Raw genomic sequence first — 21,590 nt, 5'->3', positions numbered from 1 at the left:
ATTTCAACCTATCCGCACAGTACCCTAAACCACATAATACTTCACCCATCTACATAATACTTCAATCTATCCACACAGTACCCTAAACCGCATAATACTTCAACCCATATACATAATTCTTCAGCCTATTCTCACAGTACCTCAACCATCTATATAGTACCTGAACCCATCTACATAGTTCCTCAACCCATCTACATAATACTTCAACCTATCCACACAGTACCCTAAACCACATAATACTTCAACCCATCTACATAATACTTCAATCTATCCACACAGTACCCTAAACCGCATAATACTTCAACCCATCTACATAATTCTTCAGCCTATTCTCACAGTACCTCAACCATCTACATAGTCCCTGAACCCATGTACTGCATAGTACCTCAACCCACCTACATAGTCCCTGAACCCATGTAGTGCATAGTACCTCAACCACCTACATAGTCCCTGAACCCATGTACTGCATAGTACCTCAACCCACCTACATAGAATCCCATAAAAAAACGCCAAGATGACAACACAGATTGCACCACAACGCTGACACCAGAAGACATCGACATGACACCGAGAAACTCCATCTAAATTGGCTTACCGCCACGTCCACCTCATTCCTCCCATCAGCCCCATATACACTGGAGGACTAATGAAAAGCGGCGTATCTGCGAATCTGGCGTTGGAAGGACACTAATCCTACAACAGAGGATTTGGCGATGGTCAATTAACTTAACGTCGGTGAATGGAGAACTCCTCGCTCGAGTATTTCAACACAGGTCGGATGACTGGAATCTATATTAAAACCTGACTCCTGGGCTCCACTTCAAGGTTTCATTTCCAGTGCAAGACTTGATGATCGACCCCCTTTTGACCCCATTCTGTGACGCCTAAGGTGGTCTTTGGTCTTCGTGTGGGGCGATCATGTACCAAAAGACCTCAGCCCTAAGTTGGTCGGTTGGCACGAAGACCATAGAACTAACCTTGGCACCTATTTCATCCCGGATGTTATATATGTCTCTCTTTTTATTATTATTATTATTTTTCTTAGAGTCAGCCCGAGACGGAAGTTTATGAATTAGGGTACGCATATTTACACAACACATATACATATATTATAATATATACAAATACATATAAAAACCCATTTCTTTAAAGCTGGGGGACTTCGTAGATAAAATATCACTAAAAGCGTGGCCACATTAATCATTTATACATGTGTACAAGCGTGATCACATCACTGCAACGGCTACTATATGTAAACTGCATCTATATATATATATAATATATATATATATATATATATATATATATATATATATATATACTATATATATATATATATATATATATATTCTCAAAGACCTTATACATCAGATCTTGACCTTAGCAAATGGTCAGTTACATTACCTAAATGGCTTTCTCGATATTTTTACCTACCGATTGAGCCCAACACAAGAACTCATTGCCGGCAAATATCGCTTTGTTAGTTTTTCTAGCCTCATCCGGTAACACCTACTGGAAAACCGGCAACACCAAGAAACTACAACACTGGAAGAACAATCGGGCAAAACTGCATCTGAAAACAAACCCCGGTAAACTTGGAAAAACTGAAACTGATTCTCAGACTATAGGTTTTTACCAAACTCAAAACACAAGAGAGGAGGAGAGGAGGAGGAGGAGGAGGAGGAGGAGGAGAGGAAGGAGGAGAAGAAGAAGAAGAAGAAGAAGAAGAAGAAGGAGGAGGAGGAGGAAGAAGAGAGGAGGAGAAGGAAGGAGGAGGAGGAGGCAGGAGAAGAGAAGAGGAAAAAGAGAGAGGGGAGGAGGAGGAAGAGAGGAGGAGGAAGGAGGAGGAGGAGATAGGAGAAGGAAAGAAGGAAGGAGGAAGAAGGAGGAGGAGGAGAAGAGGAGGAGGAAGAAGAAGAAGAAGAAAAAGAAGAAGAAGAATCAAAGGAAACAACAAAATCAATCCGGTGACAGACACACACAGCAACAATCGTTGGAAAAAAATGGAAAAAGAGAATAAAAAAGAGAGAGGAAGAAGAATCAAAGGAAAGGAAACAACAAAATCAATCCGGTGACAACAACACACAGCACAATCGTTGGAAAAAAAGGAAAAGAGAAAAAAAAAGGAGAGATAAAAAAAAAACCGCAAACGCCGATAAAACGATGAGCTCAGCCTTAGAGCTCGCGCTTAAACACCCCCCCACCCCCACCACCCCCAACACCCTCGAGCCAAAAATCACCTCGTCAGGAGGTAGAGTGAACGGCCCCGAAGCACTCCCCTAAGAGACGCATGCATATTTACGCGCAAGCACAAACATGTGTCCCTACATACCTACATACGCACAAAAAGATTTATGTACATTACGCACAGGTACATATGCACCTGCGTACATTTTGTAAACGCAGGTTCTTAGGCGCGGGGAGAGAAGCACAGGTCTACTGTAGTTTATAACAGATATATATGTGTATAATACATTATATTATATATATATATACATAGTATACTATATATATAATATATATAATATAATATATATATAATAATATATATATATATTTATATATATATTACATATATATACATATATAAATATTATGTATATATATATATATATATATATATATATAATATATTATATAATAGCACCCAGAACCAGGAAAAACAGAAACAACAAGCTAATTCCACAGCCTGGCAGTGGAGGGGAAGAATAAACAAGTGTGGGAGCCAATCAGGACATTGCTGACACTCACTGAAGATATACTGCTTCCTCTTCCTTTATTCCAGGGCAACGGGCAACTTATTTTTGGCAACAAAAAACCAGGGGAGTGGAGGGTGGGGGGTTAAGTTCAAAATATTTCTAAGTGACCTTGGGACGCATGATAATCTAGGTAAACAATTGGACGTTATCAATATTATCTTAAACTACAGCAACTGAATTATTTATTATATATTTATATATATATATATATATATATATATATATATATATATATATATATATATATATTAGTACGTGTGTGTGTATGTATTATAAACACAAACATAAAAAACAAAAACAAAAGATATTTAAGTCAATTTTAGATAAGGGCCAATAAGCGGCAACTCCAATGCAATATCTTAAATGTTTATTTCCCAGGTGACATTTTCGTGTTAATATAAACCAAAACGCGACGGATGTTCGCATGCATTGTAGCTTACTCTTTAAAAAGATAGTATACTTCTTAATATATATATATATATATATATATATATATATATATATATATATATATATAGTTTACTTCTTTGAAAAAAATTAGTTTGCTTCTTAATATATTATATATATATATATATATATATATATATATATATATATATACATATATATCTATATTTATTCATATCATCACATGTATATATATATATATATATATTGATATAGTTTACTTTGAAAAATTATAGTTTACTCCTCGTGAAGTTTTCTTGTTGCATTTTTCTCTTTTACTTGAACGGTTCCTCTCGTTGTAGTTCTCTCTTGTATAAATAAAAAAGGTTTCTCTTGTTGTATTTCTCTCATCTCAATCGAGCCGTTTCTCTCGGTGCTCGAACTTTTCCCCTTGTTTTTTTCTCAAGTCGATCGAACGTGTTGTGTTCTCTCGTCACAGTTCTCTCAAGTACTCGAACATTTTCTCTTGTATTTCTCTCAATTACTCGAAAGCTTTCTCCTGCATTTCTCTCAACTCGCTCGAACGATTACTCTCGTTGTATTTCTTTCAGTTACTCGATCAGTTACTCTTTTGCATTTCTCTCAATTACTCGAAATTTTTCTCTTGTTGCATTTCTCTCCATTACTCGAAAGTTTTCCATTGGATTCTCTCAATTACTCGAACGTTTCTATTGTATATCTCTCAATTACTCGAAAGATTTCTCCTGAATTTCTCTCAACTCGCTCGAACGTTTTCTCTCGTTGCAGTTCTCTCAGTTGTTCGAACGTTTTCTCTTCTATTTCTCTCAATTACTCGAACGTTTTCTCTTGTATTATTCTCAATTACTCAAACGTTTTCTTTTGTGGCAATTATCTCAATTACTCAAACGTTTTCTATTGTATTTCTCTCAATTACTCGAACATTTTCTCTTGTTGCATTTCTCTCAATTACTCGAAAGTTTTCTCTTCTATTTCTCTCAATTACTCGAACGTTTTCTCCTGTATTGCTCTCAACTCGCTCGAACGTTTTCTCTCATTGGAGTTCTCTCAGTTGCTGGAACGTTTTCTCTTGTATTTCTCTCAATGATTCGAACGTTTTCTCTTGTATTTCTCTCAACTAATCGAACGTTTTCCTTTCTATTTCTCTCAGTTACTCGAACGGTTTCTCTTGTTGCAGTTCTCTCAATTACTCGAACGTTTTCTATTGTATTTCTCTCAACTCAATCAAGCATTTTCTCTCATTGTTTTTCCCTCAATTACTCGAACGCTTTCTCTCGTTGTATTTTTTCTCAAGTACTCGAAAGTTATGTATTGTATTTCTCTCACTACCGAACGTTTTATTTCGTTGCAATTCTCTCAACTCGCTGGAAGAGCTTCCAGCCGGCGACGGCACAGGTCGCCGTCAGGGCAGTTGATCTATTTCGATATCCCGAAGGAGGAGGAGGAGGGAGGAGGAGGAGGAGGAGGAGAAGGAGGAGGAGGAGGCAGAGAGCAACAGGTTCCTCAGATAATCCTTGAACAGGCCACTTCCGAAAGAAATCCCCCGAACGGGTTCTGTCGCTTCCGCGTAAAATATTTATGTTTGAGCTACACACCACCACTCCTGACAGAGAATGAAGGTGGGTGGGGGCGGGGGCTGGGGAGCCGGGGGAGGAAGGAAGGGTGTTAGGCTGACGGCAAGCACAAGATAGGGTAGGTCTTGGGGGACACCCGGGAAGGTGGGGGGTTGGGGGGGGGGAGGGGGTTTTTTTTTTTTAGGGAGGTCTGGCGTCTCCGTGGCGTCGTCTGAAGCAGGTCTCTTCACCCCTAGACCAACATGAGCTTCTTGGTCTTCAGCCACCACCAGGCAGCAGCATCTCTGTCTTCTCCCGAGAGCGACACTTGGCGTCTCTGCCGCCGCCTTCCAGCGGGCTCTTTCGACAGGACTGGACCCGGGTCCGATGCCAGGGGTCTTAAATGTCAAGTTTATGTCTTCGTTTTCATTCTTCTTTGGGTTTCCTGCAAGAGATCAGACCCAAATTCTAAGCGACTAGAGCAAAGTGAAGCGTTCGCGACCTAGAGGTTGCATTATCGATGGATTCTGATGACATTCACCCGAGCTGTCGACGCAAACCTTGGAACTGTCGAGAAAATAAACAATGGGATGACGAAACAGCAGAAACTGTATTATATATCCCCGCCAGGATTCAAACCCGGGTCAGAAAGGACATCAGAAGCAGCCCAGCAGCGATAACCTACCACACTGCCGCAGTTGTTGTTAATCAGACATTCTATAACCAACCACCCGAGAAGCCAGTCCCTCTTTCCTTGCGAGACAGAGGACAACTTCTGTCAAGGCTACCCACTACTACCCACTTTAATCTCTGAAATTACTCGGCGGTAAAACAAAACAAAGTCCATTTGCGGCCAAATTTAGAGCGCGTTTTACCCGGCAGGAATGTCATCGCTCAAAAAGGCATCGCGTGTTCCAAGATTCCTGAAGCGTCTTACAATCAGATGCGAGTTACCACGACCTTGTGGACAAAGGTCAAAACCCATTTTTTTTTTTCTTACACTGCCCTTCTGATTCGGCAGATGTGTGGACGACCTTTGCATATGCACAGCTGTGCTAGTTTTTTTCTAACCTTTTTCTTTAGCAAAGGTTCTCATTCCATCAAAAATAAAACAACTTATGAATTAAATTTGACTACTGACTGACTAAAGCTACATGAATAGGTCCATCAGCTATGGACCTTGCTTAACTCATGACGCGTTCAAGTTACAACAAACGAAACTTACTCTCTGCATGTTAAAAGATAAAACTTACTTCTGCCTGTCATAAGACAACGCTTACTCTTCTACATGTCATAAGACAACACTTGGACTCCTCCCCTGAATGTCATAAGACAACACCTGATCTTCTGCATGTCATATCTCAAGTCACAAACAAGGCGTAATCTCCAGATAGTGCACTCTCACTGATAGTGGACAAGTTAGCCTGCCCAGAACAAGTTCATCCCTTCTACTCTTTAAGATAAGCACAATTCAAACTAACTGCAGTAAGTGACAAATGTTTTGGATTTTTTTTTTCAGGTGTCAGATAAGTGGGACCATCTTCAGCTCTTAGCAACATAAGCAGATTAATAATTACGTGCATGTTTGTCACAGGAATAACCAAATGATATGAGAGAGAGAGAGAGAGAGAGAGAGAGAGAGAGAGAGAGAGAGAGATACCAAAATGGGATTAACTTGTTCTTTGGTCGGCATACTGAAAAAAAAAAATCGCTCTAAGAACAAACGACCTTAGTGGTGACGGAAGCTAATGATTGTTCTTACAATGGCAGCCTTGCCAGAGATGTGGTTCACACGATGGCAATGAGTTTCTCTCTCTCTCTCTCTCTCTCTCTCTCTCTCCTCTCTCTCTCTCTCTCTCTCATATCTGAGGAATGTGTTCACCCAAGAAATAATTAACATACGCCTTCGCCTATATTCGTAAACGGGCAACCACTGGATAAAATAATAAAATAATAAACGACTCAATAAAAAAGCAGAAAAAAATAAAAAACAATATCTTAAGGCTTCGAGGTGACATGTTTTTGACGGTTCCATTTCCCTGCCGTCACAGCCCAGCCAGCCCCCCACCGACATCACACCCCACCCCCCCAAAAAAAAATAAAGTACATGCTTAAACAAACATAAACATACGAACACAGTATACCACAGCAAAGCTTTATCTTCCTATCTCCTGATTTATTATTTTTATTTTTCGTGTCCTTTTTTCCCTTGACATGTGTCACATGCTCCGGTTTCCGTTTGTCTAGTCTAGGACATAGACAGCATATGTTAATCATTGTGTACTATTTTTTTCCCTTTTATTATGTTTTCTTTTGAGGCTATGAATAGAAGTTTGCAAGATCTATAAACTTTGAAAGTGTGCTTATACTAAGGTTATTCTTGATTCAAAGGTAAGGCAGAATTATTTTTCCTGATTTCATAATGAAGTTTTAATACACATCTCTCTCTCTCTCTCTCTCTCTCTCTCTCTCTCTCTCTCTCTCTCAAGAAAGGAAGAGAGCCTGATGACAAGAGTAAATATAAAACAAAAATTGATGAACCTAACATTCTCTCTCTCTCTCTCTCTCTCTCTCTCTCTCTCTCAATCAGTTTAAGAAAACTTCGAAAGGACGAACGACAAAACAATGACGTGAGAGAGAAAAGACAAGCAAGTCTTATAATGTGTCTCTGATAACGCATTCTCTCTCGGGCTCTGAGGAGGAGGAGGACGAGGAAGAGGAGAATCAGCCGCTGACGTCAGCACCCGAGCAGAGAGAGAGAAGAGAGAGAGAGAGAGAGAGAGAGAGAGAGGTCACAAGACGTTCATGACCTGACCTTTGCCCTTGAAAAGCAAGAGGGTCATCGCGGGATAAACACTGTCTCAAACCAGATGATGCCCACTGAGACGTGTGTAGGTACGAGGTACGTACACTCGTGTACGTATACAGACAACTGTACTAACACAGATTTATATACGTACATACATATACTATATATTATATACACACATATATAATACATATATGTGTGTGTGTACGTGTACATATGTATATACACACACATATGCATATGAATATACATATATACAGAGAGAGAGATTTGAACCCAGTAGGTGTGTGAGAGAGAGAGAGAGAGAGAGAGAGAACACATGATTCATGAAGTTCCTAGTGTTCCTGTACTGTACCCAATAAATTACCAAAAGGCACAATAAGTAGAGAGAGAGAGAGAGAGAGGGGGGGGGGGGGGGCGCTTCCCAGAAACAACTGAATCCTCGACCAATCATTTCGTCCAGTATCCCGCCTCATAAGCAGTATGTATCCTTAGAAATGGCCTGCATCATCGCCATATATAAAATGGCCATTAACCCCATAGAAATAGAATAACTTATAAAAACACGACCCGATGACTTTCAAGAGTAATAACAACGGCCATTAATCCCGCCATGCGGGGTGACGTGACGTCATCGTGGACATGAGAATCGTTTATTCCTTCTATCTCGAGTCTCTGGTTGGCGCCCCCCCCCCCCCCCTTTCTTTCTCTCTCTCTCTCTCTCTCTCTCTCTCTCTCTCTCTCTCTCTCTCTCTCATTTTAAAAATTATAAAAAAACGAAGAAATGCCTTATATCACGGGAATCAAAGCAAATCATTAGAACAACTATAACACAATCTCCTCATATAAAAAAAAACACTAAATATAAATTAAATATAATCGAAGTAATGAAAAGGTAAATAAAAAAATATGAAATTTTCGCGCTCTCTTCTCTCTCTCTAATCTTCTTAACCTTGCTGATGCTGCTGTAACACTCACTCTCACTCACTCTCTCTATCTCTCTCTCTCTCTCTCTCAAAAAAAAAATCCTGACAAGAGTAAATATAAATATGATCGAAGTAATAAAAAGGAAAATATAAAAACTTACAAACCTGACTCTCTCTCTCTCTCTCTCTCTCTCTCTCTAGAGAAAAAAATCCTGCCAAGAGTAAATATAAAATAAATATGATCGAAGTAATAAAAAGGAAAATAAAAAACTTACAAACCTGACTCTTACTCTCTCTCTCTCTCTCTCTTTCTCTCTCTCTCTCTCTCAAGAAAAAATCCTGGCGACAAGAGTAAATATAAAATAAATATGATCGAAGTAATAAAAAGGAAAATAAAAAAACTTACAAACCTGACTCTCTCTCTCTCTCTCCTGTCTATGCACTGCGGTTCGGGCTAAGCCGATGTCTACCTGATTAGGGCGACTGACACTAAGCCTCCCATCAGTCATTTTTTAATCTTATGAATTGCCTCATGAGTATGCCGTAAAAATACCGGGACGTCCTTCAGACATTCAGTCGACGAAGGGGAGAGAGAGAGAGAGAGAGAGAGAGAGAGAGATGAGCAGAAGAGAGAGAGGATTTTGAGAGAGAGAGAGAGAGAGAGAGAGTCAGGTTTGTAAGTTTTTTATTTACCTTTTTATTACTTTGATCATTTTTATTTTATATTTACTCTTGTCGCCAGGATTTTTTTCTGGAGAGAGAGAGAGAGAGAGAGAGAGAGAGAGAGAGAGAGAGAGAGAGAGAGAGAAGGGAGTCAGGTTTGTAAGTTTTTCATTTACCTTTTTATTACTTTGATCATATTTATTTTATATTTACTCTTGTCGCCAGGATTTTTTTCTGGAGAGAGAGAGAGAGAAGAGAGAGAGAGAGAGAGAGAGAGAGATTCAAGTTCATCAATTTTTATTTTATATTTACTCTTGTCATCAGGATTACTTTCTTGAGAGAGAGAGAGAGGGAGAGAGAGTTACAGCAGCATCAGAAAGGTTAAGAGGATTAGAGAGGAGAGGAGAGAGAGAGAGAGAGAGAGAGAGAGAGAGAAGAGAGAGAGAGAGAGAGAGTTACATTACGAATTGCTCCGAGACGTGCGTGAAACAAACGATGCTTTCCTCCAAGTGTCATATCAATGTGTCATTTCCAAGTGTCATATCAAAGTGTCATATCCAAGTTTCACTCTTTTAAGAGCCATCTTAAGAGAGGTTTGATGTACGTAACCTAACTCGGGCCAATTCGAAGTCGAGGCTTTATCATAACAAACGATGATGGAGCTCAGAAGATCAAAGTCACTCTCTCTTTTTATTTGTAGTTACATTCGCAAGCTTTAAAAGACCTTTGCATTCCTTCTTCAAATATTTGAGTCCACCACTTTGCCTCCACCCCATGACTGCTCATGGTGCGCGAGCAAGTTCGTGTTAGCTAACAGGCACCACCTCCTCTACCTCTCTCCAACAATATCACAGCCTACTAACATAGGCCTATGCATAAACGGAGACAAAATATGCCCTATTCATCAACTCTCGGAGATAAAACTAATGATACAGATAACAAAATAATTACGGGCTGCTCTGCGTGCAAGAGCCCGTGCTGGCATAAAAGCCAACTTAATAAAAAATATATATAATTAAGAAACTGTCAAATAATTAGGGGCAAAATAAACAAAAAACGGTGAACGTTTCACGAGAAAATATGGCAAACACATTGAAATAACATATTCCTATATTACCTGTAATTCCAATAATTGCTTCGATTCCCATTTCGTTAATCAATGACGTGCCGATAATGAATTAAATCCTTGTGATTACTGACCCGTATTTTCAGCATATGCCTATTATTCCTAAAAATATACCTCCAGAGAGGTCCCTAGGTACCAAGCTAACCTCCAGCATGCTCGTTCACCCTAGCTGCTATCTACTTCAGTCGTCTGACTACCAAACATTCACCTACTAAAATGATACACTTAGACAAACTATCTGTTTACCGGTTTATACCTTTCCACAGGAGCAAAATGCACATTATCAAAATCGACAAAAAATCGACAAAAAAAGTGGATTCATGTTGAAACTGTCAACGGCAGACAAGCTTTTTTTCTTCTTCTTTTAAAGCTTTGTACCTTACAGGTTGTATCAGTGGTACTACAGACGGCCCATTGAACTTCTATCCTCTATCATGAATATATATAAATATATATATATATATATATATATATATATATATATATATATACACATATATATATATATACATATATATAGCTATATATGTGTGTGTATATATATATATCTATATATATATATATATATATATATATATATATATATATATCTATATATCCCTGAATCCACGGTAGAAAGGAGAGTGAAAACTGGGAAGCTTGGATATGGTGGTGTATATATTATTTACAAAATAAAACATAAAAGATTATATATATATTTTATATATATTATATATATAACACCTACTGAACAATACGGATAAAACAGTGAACAGAACTCAAAAAAAGTAAAAGTTTCTGACGCAAAAGGACTAAAAAGAATCGCGCAAAACTCTACGGTACTTTCACACGAACGTTCGAAGCGAACGCTTCTCATAACTGCCCCTAGAACCGACGAACCGTAATGAAAATTGTACGAACATTATCGCACTACGATCTAATGGAGTCCCGTTCGAGGTCGAAACTTGATACATAAGCAAATGGCGCAACCACGTGATCATCTAATATCTGCTATCATCATCGACAGTGTTTCAATGCTCTACAATGGTCTATCAACTACCTATATCAATTTCTGCAATGGTTTCTCAACTAAATGTATCAGTTTCTGCATTAGTTTATCAACTAAATATATCAATTTCTGCAATGGTTTATCAACTACCTACACCAATTTCCGTAATGGTTTATCAACTACATATATCAATTTCAGCAATCGTTTATCAGCTACCTATATCAATTTCTGCAGTGGTTTATAAGCTACCTATACCAATTTCCGTAATGGTTTATCAACTAAATATATAAATTTTTCAATGGTTTATCAAATAAACACATCAATTTCTGCATTGGTTTATCAACTAAATATTTATTTCTGCAATGGTTTATCAACTAAATATAACAATTTCTGCATTGGTTTATCAACTAAATATTAATTTCTGCAATGGTTTATCAACTAAATATAACAATTTCAGCAATGGTTTATCAAATAAATATATCAATTTCTGCATTGGTTTATCAACTAAATATTAATTTCTGCAATGGTTTATCAACTAAATATATCAATTTCTGCAATGGTTTATCAAATAAATAATATTCAATCAATTTCTGCATTGGTTTATCAACTAAAATATAAATCTGCCAATGGGTTAATCAAACTAAGTCATAATCAATTTCAATTTAGCAATGGGTTATCAACTAAACATATCAATTTCTGCAATGGTTAATCAACTAAATATATCAATTTCTCCAATGGCTTATCAACTAAACATATCGATTTCCGCAGTCCCATTAACAGCTAACACAGATTTCACTAAAATTCACAAACGTAACCTATTATTTTTCATCAGTAAACGCAAAATACATGAAGGAATGGAATTATAGAAATAAAAACAATTGTTTACAAATAAACAGAAGTCAGTTACCTTCACTGAAATGTTGAAAAACTATTATGGAAAAAATAACATAGATACACGAATGAATGTTGTAGCAAAAATTGAAACACTGGAATTTTACTTAGCAAAACAAGGGGTAGTCAGTTACTGATATATTGGAAAAGTATTCTGAAAAAATTAACGCAAATACATGAACGAATGAGATATCAGAAATTGAAGCAATCGAATTATACCTAGAAAACAAGGGGCAGTCAGTTACTGTAACCGATATATGAAAAACTAATACGAAAACATTAACATAAATACTACATGAATTAAATGAGTGACGTAAATCAAAATACTAGAATTTTAACACCCCGCCCCCCCAAAAAGGAGGCAGTCAATTACTGTAACCGATATATACACTGAAGTATCAGCTAAACGTGACTACGGCTTTATAAAATAAAAAATATCAATGGCTATTGAATAATTATATGAATATAATTCGTAAGAGACCGCGGTTATGACAGCAGCTGAAAAGTGATTGTTGGAGTACAAAATAGAATACACGTCAGTTACAAATGTCACGTCATGTCACTTTTAAATGTCACTTCATGTCATTCCCAAATTTCCCGTCATGTCAATTTTAAATACCTTGTCACGTCAACTTTGAATACTCCGTCATGTCCGTTGTAATGTCCCTTCATATCAATTTTATATGTCACGCCATGTCAGTTTTAAATGTGACATCATATCAGTTTGCAAATGCCCCATCATATCAGTTTTACATGACACGTCATATCAGATTTTAGATGTCACGTCATATCAATTCTGTGTCACGTCATGTCAGTTTTAAATGTCCAGTCATGTCCGCCGTCGTGAACGTCACACTTCAGTTTTTAAATGTCACGTCATGTCAGCTTTGAATGTCCTGTCCATCACGTCAATTTTTAAACGTCACATCAATTCCGGTGTAAACGTCGCGTCAGCTCAAATGACATTCGAGTCAGCTCGGTGTGGACAATTCACTTTCATGTCGGTCGTCGGTGGACATTGACGCTACGCCAGTCTCAATTAACAGCATTCAAAAGTCCCACTTCCGGAGGAAGAAACCCCCGATATATATATATTAACTTTCTGCGTTATACCTCTTTTAACTCATGTCTTCTGTGTTCCACACGGAAAAACCGTGGAGGATAAGCCAGTACTGAAGTACAATTAATCTAGGTCTGATTCAGACAATGTCTGTTAGTAACTGTGAACAAAGGCCAAGGTATAACTTACTCTTCTTCTTCCTCCTCCTCCTCCTCTCTCTCTATAAATCAAATTCGTGAACTGTCTAAATTCGGGACTGCGTGAGATGACGCTATTACGCTCTCGGGTGTCGGGGGAGGGGGGGGGTGTCCTTTTTGGGGTCCTTTTCCGAAAGTAACACTCTTAGATAAATCCTTTGAGCTCCTGTCATGTCACAGACTTTGTCATCAAGCGATGACAAGGGCTAGGATCCCCTTCCAGTGCTTTCTCAGAACTCTTTCGCATATTCACATTAAAGTCTCTCTCTCTCTCTCTCTCTCTCTCTCTCTCTCTCTCGTATTATTTCTTTAGCAACGATGGAAATGAGCCGTTTGTTTTCTCTCTCTCACACTTTTTTAGCGAAAGAATAAATACAAACATTCTCTCTCTCTCTCTCTCTCTCTCTCTCTCATATCTTTGGGCTAAGAAAATATGAACTAATCTAAACAGTAAACAATATTTTTTTTTTGTATTCAAATAACAGAAGAGTTGCTTAATTCACGAGAGAGAGAGAGAGAGAGAGAGAGAGAGAGCCTATCTAAATTGGATGAAAGAAAGTAATCCATTAAGGATAAGAGAGAGAAAGAGAGAGAGAGATACACGTGCCACAAAATATTTTTTTTTATTTTCAACTTGCGTATTTGTATCAGTAAATGAGAACTAATTATGTAAATATTCTAAGGGCAAAGTCCTGGAATAATTATGGCGTTCTACTGAATAAAAAGTCTGCGGTAACTTGATATCAAACATGATATGAGCCAATCTGTATAACCAGTGACCCACTTATAGCTACGAAGATAAGCATAATAGTATATTACTGAAGTCCGCGCGTGGGCGAGCATACATACACACATATACATACATACATACATATACATATGTTTATTTATTTATTCATATGCGTCAGCCAACTCATTCATCCGAGCACACGTCTCAAGCAGCCAACAGTTGCGACTTAGCCTAGGCCTAAGGCTTTAACATCAAACCAGCTCCTTACTCTGAACAAAGACCATTTCATCCTCATCTTATCCTATTTCAGCGCTGATCTCAGAAAAACCGCAGCCATTCCCACGAAGGACATCACACGAGCAACATGAGACAAATGACTGACGATGTCTCTTCCGTCCTCCAGGTTTTCCAACATTCCTGCGGCTGCAGGAGGAGGTTCTTTCGCCTCTACGGCTATTATCAAGTTCATTATGACAGAATGCAGAATTTAGGCCAAATGACAAGCGCTGGGACCCACGAGGTCATTCAGCGCTGAAAGAGTTGAAAGGTGCAACAGGAGGGCAACCTCGCAGTCGCACTTGAAACAATCGGGGTGGAAAGGAAGATGGAAGAAAGAGAATATGAAAGGAGGTACAGTAAAAGGAATGAAAGGGGTTGCAGCTATGGGCCGAAGGGACGCTGCAAAGAACCGTAAGTAATGGTTAAAACTGACGGCTCTATCCCGCCCCTCCCCCCTTACGAGAAATAGTTTTCAATGTTATGATGGCATTCATAAGTACAAACAGAGCAATCCCAATTGATCTTAACTTGAAAAGAGTGCACCAAATATCAATATATTATTGTCAGTGAAACAAAATACATGCGGAAAAAAACCTAATTCACAAATAGACAAACTATGTCGCTTTTTTCAACAGGGCGACGAAGCTTGCAATAATAATGTCATCCAGTGATGAAACCATTTTCACTCTTCTATTCTTATATGGATGTATTTTCCCACGGTAAGATTCCCAGTTGTACGACTAGGCCTAAGACTACATAACTATTCTTAGGTCTTCAAGCGTTTTACATCTCATTTCTTAAAGTCTAGAGATTCTTTCAGCTTCCGTTTCGTGTTTTACGAAATGTTTAATCCTTTAAATTTACAGCGATTCTGAAAGATATAGTTTTTTCAGTTTACGTACGACGAAAGGATCTTAGCTTTAGACTTATACAGTGCGTACCAATCTTTTTCATCCATCCAGGATGGGGGAACTTTGTTTATCGTCTCACTTATTTCAATTCATAAATACTTCACAGCAAATTCAATGCTTCTGCTTTGCTACCTCTGTGTCAGCAACAAGTTCTAAGACTTGGTACACGTGTCAGATGTCAGTATAAGTCTACGTATAAGTTGTAACTCTTTTGCTAGAGTATGGCTCCACTGCTCTGTGTGTGTGAGAGAGAGAGAGAGAGAGAGAGAGAGAGAGAGAGAGAGAGAGAGAGAGATACTAAATTTAAGCACATCGACACTGCTAAATCCAAAGCCTTCATAAAGTGATACAATCAAGATTATTTTCTAGCACATTTACACTCGGCCATTCTAACATTCATCTCTCTAGTCAAACACGCTCAGAAACACATGGCCTGCTGTCGGGGGTCTAATCCCACGTGATTTATGAGAAACTCAATAAAGGGAGACGTGTCAAGATAATGTCCTAAGTGGGGTGAACCCCTGCGGAGAGAGAGAGAGAGAGAGAGAGAGAGAGAGAGAGAGAGAGAGAGAGAGAGAGAGAGCCATCCATTTTGATTTCGCTTTGTTTTTCTCAACGGGCAACGAAACAGAGATCTTGTCGAATACTGAGAATTGAAGCTCTCGACACATGTCACCCCCTGAGATAGGTGCTGGGTATGTTGTCTTGTCGGTGGACTAGACTGCATAATTTACCAATCAACCGGATGAAACGGGCCTTTGAATTTGGGCAGCTTCCATAAAAAGGACGAGATTTCTGCCTGGCAGAGATTTTTTACGGGTTTAACCTGATGCTTTTAAGTTCACGCAGTTCTGAAGACCCAATTACGAAGTAGTAGTTTGAGTCCAACTACATTTTTAGGCCCATACGGCTCACGGATGGGTTCGTTATTAAAAAATACATAAATAAATAAAAATGAAAACTGAAACGAGAACAAGTTTAAGGAATTGAACGGCTAGCACGCATGAGGCTAAACTGACTGATGGCAAATAAATGGCAGATATCAGTGGCTAAATGGTTTGATTGTCGTCTGAGTCTTTGGACGGTACTCAATCCATTTATCACTGATAACTACCCCTTCGGTGATATTCCCGAAGTAGCGTGAATTGGACAATAAACATTTGCACCTAAATGATTGTATATAAATCAAGATGATGCGATCAAAACAAGTCACATATGTACATAGACAATGAGGCCATAGAATGGAGGACTTTTCAGGCTAGCTCCCACCATTATAGGCCTAGCGCTCCAGTAATCAGTACTTTAAGATTACTTTTTTAAATGTGGAGTTACAGGACCCATCTAACCATCTCAAAATGAATTTCAAAAAGTGGATCTAAAGTTGCTTAGCCATATGATGATGGCAGCAACCCTAGGCAACTGAGAAGCGAGGGAAGACAAGCAACCAAAAGCAAGAGAAGACAAGCAACTGAAAGCAAGGGAAGACAAGCAAACGAAAGCAAGAGAATACAAGCAACCGAAAGAAAGGGAAGAAGGGAAGACAAGCAACTGAAAGCAAGGGAAGACAAGCAACTGAGAAGCAAGGAAAGACGAGCAACCGAAAGCAAGGGAAGACAAGCAACTGAGAAGCAAGGGAAGACAAGCAACGAGAAGCAAGGAAAGACGAGCAACCGAAAGCAAGGGAAGACAAGCAACTGAGAAGCAAGGGAAGACAAGCAACCGAGAAGCAAGGAAAGACGAGCAACCGAAAGCAAGGGAAGGCAAGCAACTGAGAACCAAGGGATGGCAAGCAACTAAAAGCAAGGGAAGACAAGCAAACAAATGCAAGAGAAGCCAAGCAACCGAAAGCAAGGGAAGACAAGCAACTGAGAAGCAAGCAAGCAAGCAACGCGACGGTCTAACGCGGCCAGATGGATTTACCCAGATTACGGGGTTATTAAGTTCCACAGCTCATGGCTCGATTAGGGCGCGAGCATCAGTATTAAGGTCTCAGGCTACAATGAGCCGGTTAATAAAACCTTTTTGTGACAGAGAGAGAGAGAGAGAGAGAGAGAGAGAGAGAGAGAGAGAGAGAAATGGAAAGTCATTAAACGAGGCCAACTACTTTGTTTATTATAATAATATATTGTGTGTGTGTGTTTCAGAGAAAGAGAGAGAGCTAGAGAGATCTGAACCTGTGATCTTGCTCTATTACGTAAACGCACAATACAATGAGCCAAGAGAGAGAGAGAGATTTGAACCTGTGAACTTGCTCTACCACGTAAACGCGCAATACAATGAGCCGAGAGAGAGAGAGAGAGAGAGCTGAGGAACCGGCAGAAAGCAGAATTATCACGGCCAAAGAAAGAAGTTAGGGTAAAATGACAAAGCTGAATCATCATTATAATCAACATTACCACTAGACGGTCTACGACTGCACAAATTGTGTGCACACCGCGAACACCGAAGCTAGGTGGAGTTACTAACACAGGCACCGCATTCTAGAGAAACTAGCCAAGCTTTTGCAGACTGCAACGTCCAAATGAAGAGAAATGCAACACCAGATAAAAAGTAACAGTAAGTCGTAATCCAGGGGAGACGAAGAAACGATCTTTGCACACCAGGCAGTAATGCAATACTATTGGAGGGGAGACTTTAGCGAACGGATGGGAGGTCATGGATACTCTTTCGGTGATGAGGTCAACAGCAGTGATACTATACGTCTCTATCCATGAGAGAGAGAGAGAGAAGAGAGAGAGAGAGAGAGAGAGAGTTCAGAATCAAGATTTGAACTTCCTCCTGACTTTGCAGCTATCAGATAAATGCACAATACGGTTGAACTGTGAGAGAGAGAGAGAGAGAGAGAGAGAGAGAGAGAGAGAGAGACTTCAGAATTACGATTTGAACTTTCCTGTAACTGCACAGCTATCACGAAAACGCACGAAACAATTGAAATCAGAGAGAGAGAGAGAGAGAGAGAGAGAGAGAGAGAGAGAGAGAGAGAGAGAGAGAGTTTAGAATTATGATTTGAATCTCTCTGTGACTGTGCAACTATCAGTATAAAATGTACTACACGGTTGAACTGAGAGAGAGAGAGAGAGAGAGAGAGAGAGAGAGAGAGAGAGAGAGAGACCTATGCCCGGACTAGTATATAATAATGAGAGAACTACCACCCAGGCGCCTTGACGGAAATCTATGACAACCAAAGGAGAGCATTCTTTGTCATCAAACACGTTCGCCTCGCTGTATTATAAGCTGTTCATCCCATCAGCTTTGTTGACTCAACAAAAAAGTCCCATTTCTGCCATTATCTTGACAGCCGCGGATCCAACGACACAGATAAACTGGGTCCTTTTGGTTATCTAAACAATATGGTTTTCGCAGGAGGCCAGGAGCTATATAACGTCTGCGTAAAACAGTCGACCCGACTATTAGCGAATCTCTTCTGTTATAATCTTCTGGTTCCTAAAAAAAAAGTAGACTTATTTTGGAATGGCCTTGACAGCCCACAGGCCGCAACTGACTATACCTACCAATAGAGAGAGAGAGAGAGAGAGAGAGAGAGAGAGAGAGAGAGAGAGAGAGAGGAATATAACTACACTCAAGAAAGGGGGCAATAAAACATTGAAAAATCAAATAAGTTAGGAGTAAGAGAGAGAGAGAGAGAGAGAGAGAGAGAGAGAGTGTAATATAATTACACAAGAAAGCGATAATAAAACATTGAAAGATCAGATTAGTTAGGAGTAGAAGAGAGAGAGAGAGAGATTATTTTAAAATTAATTTCCACGTTTTTGTCGACATCTCCTAGCCCACACGTGGTCATGATCGAGCGCCATGCACAGATGATAAATGCCAGCCTATATGCGATAGGCCTACCGCTATCTCGCTAGGCCTACCCCTGATAATATGTAACTTAGTTTCCTTTGGGAGAAGTTCTCACGTTATTTGAATAACAATTTAAAACAAACCAACGAACAAATTAATCTCACTAACTAGCTACTTAATTTATTAAAGATACCATGTTCAAGAATAGGAACATTTAAATCACCTCACGAGAATCACAGCTTTCTGAATAAGGATCTAGGCCTAATGAGGTGGAATTTACGTCGACCTACCTTGTCGTTGGTTGGGGAAAAGATGAGGTTGATGGTGGTGAGGGAGAGCAGCCCATGTGGCAGTGGTGGTGCAAATCGCCAACACCACGACAATGCTTATAGGCACCACCAACACTCGCATGTTGGTGGTGACAGTCTGACTGAAGAAATAGGACGAAAAATTAGGATACGATGAAAAATTGTATTTCGACGTCTAGGCCTATGTCAAGCACTTTCAATCCTGCATATAGTGGTAGGCCTTCAAGGTCGACTTTCCCTTTGTGATATTTTCCGTCACATTAATTACCTATAATTAATTACCTCAGCAATTAATTATATGTTTCACAATGACACCGTTATTGTTTTAATTTTTCGTTTTAAGTCTAGGCCTATAACACCACTTTCGAAATCAAAGCCTTTTAATATTACCTGCCACTTTTAGTTTAGAATTTTTAAAGATTTAATAATGCAAGACCATCACAGACATAGTTGGCTTCCAGTTTAAATATAGATAAAATCTTTATAAATTCAGTTCAATAATTAGTAGAAAAATATAAAAAACAAATTGATTATTATAATATCTCTACGTTCCAAAGCCGATAACTGTTTTTAATAGAGAGAGAGAGAGAGAGAGAGAGAGAGAGAGAGAGAGAGAGAGAGAAGACACACTTGTTATATAAATGATAAAATATATAAGTAACGTTGCTGGTCATTAATTCTCAGGATGCATCCACAGTGACACTATAACAAAAGACAAAAAATAATAAATAAAAACATAATTGAAGACTAATGGAGAGAATTAAAGCAAAAACTCATTAACCAATATTTAGATATTACATAAGCCTAATTACCGAATTAATTATTGACCACAGGAAAAGTGATATTATATAATATTATATATAATATATATATATATATATATATATATATATATATATATATATATATCGGCAATTAAAAACGGCTTCTTCCTGAAGGAACCACGAGGATTATCAGTTAGCAAATTCACAAACCCAACGATTCATTTTTTTTTTTTTCCTTTTTTTCACTGTCAACTTCTCACACTGCTTGCTGGAATAGGCCTCCGTTATGAGCATCGGAATGTAGAGAAATTATTCAAGTGTCTATCGCAAGTCACCAAAAGCCTCTAGGCCTAAGAGGAAGTGAATTAAAATTAATTCATTAGGAAGTTACTCAATCACGGTGTGGTGCAGCCTAGTTAACAATCGTCCACCATCTTTTTTTCGTATTTTGACGGAAGCTGCGACACATTTATGTCGTTCAGGGAATTTGCATATACGCAAAAATGATCTTAAAAAACGTGGTTATGACACGGTGGTCCAAAACCATACCCCCTCAATTTTTCACAGGATAAGGAATGAATCAAGACCCCTTGGCAGCGCGGTTCAGTCACGGGCACGGGGCAGCTTCGCCGCGACAAACCACCTCTCACACCGGCCCAAGAAACACTGACTGACCAAAACAGAGTGTTGCTATTACTCACTCTGCTATGAAGAAGAAGAAGAAGAAGAAGAAGAGAGGAAGAAGAAGGAGGCGGAGACCCGGGTACCCAACTATTCTTATCCGGCGAATAATTAAACACGCCCCCCGTTTACCCGGGGTACTGCCCCGGAGTGCCAGGACTGAACGGAACAACTATTAAACAATAAATAATTCTAATTTCACTTCCTAAATACGCGTCACTGAGCCTTTTATAGGCAAACTTTGACTCAACATCAGAATGATCAGATACCAGTCGAGACTCTTCGCTAGACAGGCGGGAACATGACTCCCCCCCCCCCCAACCACCCCCAAGACGGCAAGGACCCACGACCCACCCCTCCCCCTCCCCCCATCCAGAGCAGCGACATCTATAGCTGGCGACCCGCAGCTGTGACGTCACAGTGACGTCACGGAAATGGGCGTAGCTCATTGGCTGTGGCGTGAGGTGTTCCTCCTGACGTTTGGCATACGGCACTGCCGATACATCATCACTGGTTGGTGGCGGCTTTTGTTTTGTATAACGTGAGGATTCGAGGGCGATTTAAATGACTTATTATCTAAACTTTACGCACGCAAAGACAAATACACAGACTTTACGTTCATGAATGAAAAGACAGATAGATTTAACGTCTCCATGAAATCAGAAATGTAAAAGTTGATTTATTTCACAGTTATACTCTTGTGAACTAAGGATGT

The 21,590-nt window shown here is 39.2% G+C and overlaps 1 protein-coding gene across 1 annotated transcript in view; it reads right to left on the bottom strand.

The window, feature by feature from the left end:
• LOC135222740 (A disintegrin and metalloproteinase with thrombospondin motifs 7-like) overlaps positions 1-21,164 on the bottom strand; it is a 295,212-nt gene extending 274,048 nt beyond the window's left edge. Inside the window, 2 exon segments of the mRNA XM_064260979.1 lie at positions 19,413-19,552; positions 21,145-21,164. Coding sequence (XP_064117049.1) covers positions 19,413-19,533 — 121 coding nt within the window. The 5' untranslated portion in view covers positions 19,534-19,552; positions 21,145-21,164.
• Positions 21,165-21,590: the final 426 nt, after the last annotated feature.

The sequence above is a fragment of the Macrobrachium nipponense genome, chromosome 8, assembly GCF_015104395.2.
Source record: "Macrobrachium nipponense isolate FS-2020 chromosome 8, ASM1510439v2, whole genome shotgun sequence".
NCBI lineage: Eukaryota > Metazoa > Arthropoda > Malacostraca > Decapoda > Palaemonidae > Macrobrachium > Macrobrachium nipponense.
This window is presented reverse-complemented; position numbering and strand designations above follow the sequence as displayed.